General features: G+C 46.5%; 1 protein-coding gene across 6 annotated transcripts in view; it reads left to right on the top strand.

The window, feature by feature from the left end:
* The window catches only part of LOC112238399 (diacylglycerol kinase delta), a 101,341-nt gene that overhangs the window by 68,942 nt on the left and 24,899 nt on the right, over window positions 1-7,500 (top strand). For all 6 annotated transcript variants that reach the window (XM_042328106.1, XM_042328107.1, XM_042328104.1 and 3 more), the window contains 7 exons: window positions 248-373; window positions 1,857-1,959; window positions 2,115-2,274; window positions 2,434-2,542; window positions 3,523-3,662; window positions 5,103-5,187; window positions 5,415-5,506. In XM_042328106.1, the coding sequence (XP_042184040.1) occupies window positions 248-373; window positions 1,857-1,959; window positions 2,115-2,274; window positions 2,434-2,542; window positions 3,523-3,662; window positions 5,103-5,187; window positions 5,415-5,506 (815 nt within the window). The remainder of the gene's footprint in view (window positions 1-247; window positions 374-1,856; window positions 1,960-2,114; window positions 2,275-2,433; window positions 2,543-3,522; window positions 3,663-5,102; window positions 5,188-5,414; window positions 5,507-7,500) is intronic.

Raw genomic sequence — 7,500 nt, 5'->3', positions numbered from 1 at the left:
CATTATGGGCTATTGTGATGTCATTATGGGGTATTGTGACGCCATTATGGGGTATTGTGAAGTCATTATGGAGTATTGTGATGTCATTATGGAGTATTGTGATGTCATTATGGGGTATTGTGTTTAGATTGAGGATTATTTTTAATACGTTTTCGAATAAGCCAGTGCTAAATGTGTGTGGTGTTTAATCACCCTTCATCCCCCTCTACCCACCCTCCCGTCCAATCCCCCTCTCTCATTCCCCCAGGTGTCCATGCCTCACCAGTGGTTAGAAGGGAACCTGCCGGTCAGTGCTAAGTGTGTGGTGTGTGATCGTAACTGTGGCAGTGTCAGGAGACTGCAGGACTGGAGGTGTCTATGGTGCACAGCTATTGTGAGTACACACAGACACACACACACACACACACATATAGAAACACACACAGACATAGAAACACACTCAGACACATAGAGACACACACACAGACACACATAGAGACACACACACACACACACACACACACACACACACACACACACACACAGAGACACACGACACACACAGTAGCGGATCATCACTCGTCAAGCAAAAAAACCCTCTCCTTCATAATCTCTGGTCTCCATAGTGACGCTGTAGGTCTTAAAAATCACTGTCTACGTCTTAAATAGCACCCTATTCCCTACATAGTGCACTACTTTAGACCAGGCTAGTGCACCCTATTCCCTACATAGTGCACTACTTTAGACCAGGCTAGTGCACCCTATTCCCTAGATATTATCCCCTATAGGGTGCACTATTTGGCAGCGTTGGAAAAAGTGCCTAATTGCCATACTTGAGTAAAAGTAAAGATACCTAAATACCTTAATAAAAAATGACTCGAGTAAAAGTGAAAGTCACCCGGTAAAATACTAAAAGTATTTGGTTTTAAATATTCTTAAGTATCAAATGTAAATGTAATTGCTAAAATGTACAAGTAGAAATGATTTTAAAAATCCTTATATTAAAGGGAAAGGAGGTATACTTAGTCAGTTGTCCAACTGAATTCATTCAACTGAAATGTGTCTTCCACATTTAATCCAACCCCTCTGAATCAGAGAGGTGGGGGGGGGGGCTGCCTTAATCGACATCCACGTCTTCAGGGAACAGTGGGTTAACTGCCTTGCTCAGTGGCAGAACGACCGATTTGACCTTGTCAGCAGAGCAGACGGCCACATTTTCTAGTTTTTATTTATTTACGGATAGTCAGGCTCCAACTCACAGACACCTTTACAAATGCAGCATGTGTTTAGTGAGTCCTCCAGATCAGAGGTAGTAGGGACCAGGGATGTTCTCTGTTTAGTGAGTCTGCCAGATCAGAGGCAGTAGATGACCAGGGATGTTCTCTGTTTAGTGAGTCCTCCAGATCAGAGGTAGTAGGGACCAGGGATGTTCTCTGTTTAGTGAGTCTGCCAGATCAGAGGTAGTAGGGACCAGGGATGTTCTCTGTTTAGTGAGTCCTCCAGATCAGAGGTAGTAGGGACCAGGGATGTTCTCTGTTTAGTGAGTCTGCCAGATCAAAGGTAGTAGGGACGACCAGGGATGTTGTCTTGATAAGTGTTTGAATTTGACCATTTCCTGTCCTGCTAAGCTTTCAAAATGTAACAAGTATTTTTGGGTGTCAACAGAAATGTAAGGAGTAAAAAGTACATTATTTTCTTTAGGAATGTAGTGGAATAAAAGTATAAGTAGTCAAAAATATAAATACCCCCAAAAAAACGACTTAAGTAGTACTTTAAAATATTTTTACTTAAGTACTTTACACCACTATATTTGGGACACACATTGGATCCCACTGTTTTGACCATCTAAATATCATCGTGTGTGTGTGTGTGTACAGGTCCACAGCAGCTGTAAAGAGCAGATGGGAAAGGTGTGTCCTCTGGGTCAGTGTCGCGTCTCAATCATCCCTCCTACAGCCCTCAACAGTATCAACTCTGACGGTGAGACAAACAAACACACACACACCTCTTATCATTTTCTCGAAGGTCACCTCTCCCTCCAGAGGTCAAAGGTACATAGGGAATAGGGTGCCATTTGGGACGCCTTCTAAGACCCCAATCTAAACCTGTATCGTTTGGTTCATCTTTCTCTCCAGGCTTCTGGAAGGCCACCTCTCCCTCCTGCACCTCTCCTCTCCTGGTCCTCTGTAACTCTAAGAGTGGAGACAACCAAGGAGTTAAGTTCCTGAGGAAGTTTAAACAGCTCCTCAACCCTGCACAGGTCTTTGACTTAATGAATGGAGGGCCTCAGCTGGGGTAAGAGTTATATATCTTGGTTTTATGTCTTTGGTGATTATCTTGGTTATTCATCATCTTTGGCTAATTATAAAATATGTGATGGTTGAATATCTTTGATTTCATATAATCTTTGACTATGAGAGGTCCTCCACTGATCCCGTGTCTCTCCCTCTGTAGTCTGCGTGTGTTCCAGAAGTTTGCCACGTTTCGTATCTTGGTGTGCGGAGGAGATGGCAGTGTTGGTTGGGTGCTGTCTGCACTGGACAAACTAAACCTGCACAAACAGGTAGGACTGAGAGCGAGAGAGAGAGAGACATGGAGAGAGAAATACAATGTGGAGAGACATAATATGACATTTGAAATGTCTTTATTCTTTTGGAACTTCTGTGAATGTAATGTTTACTGTTCATTTTCATTGTTTAATTCACTTTTGTATATTATCTACTTCACTTGCTTTGGCAATGTTAACATATGTTTCCCATGTCAATAAAGCCCCTTGGATTGAATTGAGAGATACAGAGAGAGAGATTCTGACCTGTAACAGTCTTTTCAAATGTCTGTGTGTATCTATCTTTATTTGTCCTGTGTGTTGTCCCTCTCCCCCTCTCTCTCTCTCTCTCTCTCTCTCTCTCTCTCTCTCTCTGTGTCTCTCTCTCTCTCTCTCTCTCTGTGTCTCTCCCTCTCCCCCTCTCTCTCTCTCTCTCTCTCTCTCTCTCTGTGTCTCTCTCTCTCTCTCTCTCTCTGTGTCTCTCCCTCTCCCCCTCTCTCTCTCTCTCTCTCTCTCTCTCTCTCTGTGTCTCTCTCTCTCTCTCTCTCTCTGTCTCTCTCTCTCTCTCTCTCTCTCTCTCTCTCTCTCTCTCTCTCTGTGTGTCTCTCTCTCTCTCTCTCTGTGTCTCTCTCTCTCTCTCTCTCTCTGTGTCTCTCTCTCTGTGTCTCTCTCTCTCTCTGTGTCTCTCTCTCTCTCTCTCTCTCTCTCTCTCTCTGTGTCTCTCTCTCTCTCTGTCTCTCTGTGTCTCTCTGTGTCTCTCTCTCTCTCTCTCTCTGTGTCTCTCTGCCTCTCTCTCTGTCTCTCTCTCTCTCTCCCCCCACCCTCCCATCCTCTCTCCCTCCCTCCCCCTCTCCTCTCTCAGTGCCAGCTAGGTGTGCTCCCCCTGGGGAAGGTAATGACTAGCCAGGGTGCTGGGCTGGGGAGCGCTGTGGCGATGACACTCAGCCCTCCCTCCGTCCCTCCCTCTGTCCCTCCCTCCCTCCCTCTCCTCTCTCCAGTGCCAGCTAGGTGTGCTCCCCCTGGGGACAGGTAATGACCTAGCCAGGGTGCTGGGCTGGGGAGCGCTGTGTGACGATGACACTCAGCTGCTACAGATCGTGGAGAAGCTGGAGAGAGCCACCACCAAGATGCTGGACAGGTAAGACAGGGAATAGGCCTCTCGACCTCATTTGACGGATGAACGAATACCTGTATTACCCCAAAGGGGGATGAAAACCAGGTATTTACACAGGCAGTTACACTGCAGTTATGAAAAGGTATTTTTATTTCTACAACTAGGGAATAAAAGGTATTTTTATTTCTACAACTAGGGAATAAAAGGTATCTTGAAGATATGAACGAAGTGGGACAGGATACTGAGTTGGTGAATAGTGAACTAACAGGATTGATGTCAGGTAGACAGGATACTGAGTTGGTGAATAGTGAACTAACAGAGGATTGATGTCAGGTAGACAGGATACTGAGTTGGTGAATAGTGAACTAACAGAGGATTGATGTCAGGTAGACAGGATACTGAGTTGGTGAATAGTGAACTAACAGGATTGATGTCAGGTAGACAGGATACTGAGTTGGTGAATAGTGAACTAACAGAGGATTGATGTCAGGGGGACAGGATACTGAGTTGGTGAATAGTGAACTAACAGAGGATTGATGTCAGGGGGACAGGATACTGAGTCGGTGAATAGTGAACTAACAGAGGATTGATGTCAGGGGGACAGGATACTGAGTTGGTGAATAGTGAACTAACAGAGGATTGATGTCAGGGGGACAGGATACTGAGTTGGTGAATAGTGAACTAACAGAGGATTGATGTCAGGGGGACAGGATACTGAGTTGGTGAATAGTGAACTAACAGAGGATTGATGTCAGGTAGACAGGATACTGAGTCGGTGAATAGTGAACTAACAGAGGATTTGATGTCAGGGGGACAGGATACTGAGTCGGTGAATAGTGAACTAACAGAGGATTGATGTCAGGTAGACAGGATACTGAGTTGGTGAATAGTGAACTAACAGAGGATTGATGTCAGGGGGACAGGATACTGAGTCGGTGAATAGTGAACTAACAGAGGATTGATGTCAGGTAGACAGGATACTGAGTTGGTGAATAGTGAACTAACAGAGGATTGATGTCAGGTAGACAGGATACTGAGTTGGTGAATAGTGAACTAACAGAGGATTGATGTCAGGGGGACAGGATACTGAGTCGGTGAATAGTGAACTAACAGAGGATTGATGTCAGGGGGACAGGAGATGACTGAGCTTTCTATCCTGTATCTGTCTTCAGGACTGGATCAGTCATTTCCTGCATGATCCCCTTCACATGGTTATTATCACCATAGTGAAGGATTTAATTCATCGGTTTTCACAGGATACTGACAACACAACTAACACACACATGTCACACACACACACACAATACAACACACACACAACACTTCTTATGGTAGACTGAAGGATAACATTGATCTGTTCTCTGAGATATAATGAGGTCACTGTGTTGAGTCAGATTAACTGTCAATGTCTGCGATATGCTGTTGATTTCCTGGCATTTGACGTGTGTGTGTGTGTGTTCTCAGGTGGAGTGTGATGACATACGAGCTTCCCACCAAACACTGTCCAATGGTGAAGGAAGAGTATTTTAGTCCCGACTCACCCTTACAGGTACTATACGGCTCCGGTTTGAGCCGAAATGACACCTCAGTTTCTCAAAATATGTAGGTTTTATCACTCAACTGGTTGTTTCTCTCTGAGCCGAAATGACACCTCAGTTTCTCAAAATATGTAGGTTTTATCACGCAACTGGTTGTTTCTCTCTGAGCCGAAATGACACCTCAGTTTCTCAAAATACACAGACTTTACCATGAAACTGGTTGTTCCTCTCCCCTCAGGTCCACATCACTCAGTATGCAGACTCTGTGGCCTCCCACCTCACCAAAATCCTGGACTCGGACAAACCCACTGATGTCATATCCTCTGCCAAGTACGTGCACTGCATGCTGGGCTGCGGGGTGGTTAGGAGGGAGGGAGGGAGAGGGAGGGAGGGATCATGTCTGAATATCCTGGGGATGTCTGGAATGAAGGAGGATGGAGTAAAGGAGAGAGAGAGAGAGAGGGAGGGGATGTCAGGTAGAGTATCTATGAAGTGAACTAACAGAGGGGGGATGTCAGGAAGGGAGAGGGAAGAGGAAGGGAGAGGATTGAGAGGGGAAGAAGAGGTAGAATAGTGACCCCTGAAGAGGGAGGGAGTGGGGAAGGGATGACTGAGGGAGGAGGAAGGGAGGTTAGGAGAGAAGGGAAGAAGCAGTAGAGTACCCCACAAGAGGGAGGGAGACTGGGGAAGGGAGGTCAGGTTGAGAGATTAGGGAGGGAGGGAGGGAGGGAGGGAGGGAGGGAGGACATACGAGGGACACTGTCCAGGTGAAGGAAGAGTATTTTAGTCCCGACCCCTGAAGGGGTTTGAGGGAGAGGAGGAGGGAGAGGAAAGAGGGAGGGTTTCTCTCTGAGAGTTTCTCAAAATATGGTTTTATCACTCAACTGGTTGTTTCTCTCTGAGAGTATCTCAAAATATGGATAATACTGGGGAAGGGAGAGGAGAGAGAAACTGGTTGTTCCTCTCCCCTCAGGGAGGGAGGGAGGGAGAGATGTCAGCCAGTACCCACTGAAGGGGGCGAGGGAGTTAGGAGGAGGGAGAGGAAAGAGGGAGGGAGAGGTAGAGTATCTAGGATAATACTGGGGAAGGGAGAGGCGTCATTATGGAGTATCTCTGAGGGAGGGAGTGGGGAAGGGAGAGGTAGAGTATCTGATGAGGGAGGGAGAGGTAGAGTATCTGATGAAAGACGGAGAGGTAGAGTATATCTGATGAGTGAGGAAGGGAGAGGAAAGAGGGAGGGAGAGGTAGAGTATCTGATGAGGGAGGGAGAGGTAGAGTATCTCTGATGAGGGAGGGAGAGGTAGAGTATCTCTGATGAAAGAGGGAGAGGTAGAGTATCTCTGATGAAAGAGGGAGAGGTAGAGTATCTCTGATGAAAGAGGGAGAGGTAGAGTATATCTGATGAAAGAGGGAGAGGTAGAGTATATCTGATGAGGGAGGGAGAGGTAGAGTATCTCTGATGAAAGAGGGAGAGGTAGAGTATCTCTGATGAGTGAGGAAGGGAGAGGAAAGAGGGAGGGAGAGGTAGAGTATCTCTGATAATACTGGGGAAGGGAGAGGTAGAGTATCTCTGATGAGGGAGGGAGAGGTAGAGTATCTCTGATGAGGGAGGGAGAGGTAGAGTATCTCTGATGAGGGAGGGAGAGGTAGAGTATCTGATGAGGGAGGGAGAGGTAGAGTATCTCTGATGAGGGAGGGAGAGGTAGAGTATCTCTGATGAGGGAGGGAGAGGTAGAGTATCTCTGATGAGGAGGGAGAGGTAGAGTATCTGATGAGGGAGGGAGAGGTAGAGTATATCTGATGAGGGAGGGAGAGGTAGAGTATCTCTGATGAAAGAGGGAGAGGTAGAGTATCTCTGATGAGTGAGGAAGGGAGAGGAAAGAGGGAGGGAGAGGTAGAGTATCTCTGATAATACTGGGGAAGGGAGAGGTAGAGTATCTCTGATGAGGGAGGGAGAGGTAGAGTATCTCTGATGAGGGAGGGAGAGGTAGAGTATCTCTGATGAGGGAGGGAGAGGTAGAGTATCTGATGAGGGAGGGAGAGGTAGAGTATCTCTGATGAGGGAGGGAGTGAGGAAGGGAGAGGAGAGAGGGAGGATGTCTGTATTGATTCATCTCACTGTTCAGTCCCTGTGCCAGCTGGGTTACACAAGACTTAACACTACTTAGGGGACATCATCGGTTCATTAGGGTACAGACACTACTTAGTGCTGACATCATCAGTGCATTAGGGTCCAGACACTCCTTAGTGCTGACATCATCAGTGCATTAGGGTCCAGACACTCCTTAGTGCTGACATCATCAGTGCTGACATCATCAGTGCAT

Source organism: Oncorhynchus tshawytscha, linkage group LG10 (assembly GCF_018296145.1).
Source record: "Oncorhynchus tshawytscha isolate Ot180627B linkage group LG10, Otsh_v2.0, whole genome shotgun sequence".
NCBI classification, from domain to species: domain Eukaryota; kingdom Metazoa; phylum Chordata; class Actinopteri; order Salmoniformes; family Salmonidae; genus Oncorhynchus; species Oncorhynchus tshawytscha.
The sequence above is the reverse complement of the archived record's forward strand: the minus strand, read 5'-3'. Positions and strand labels throughout refer to the sequence as shown.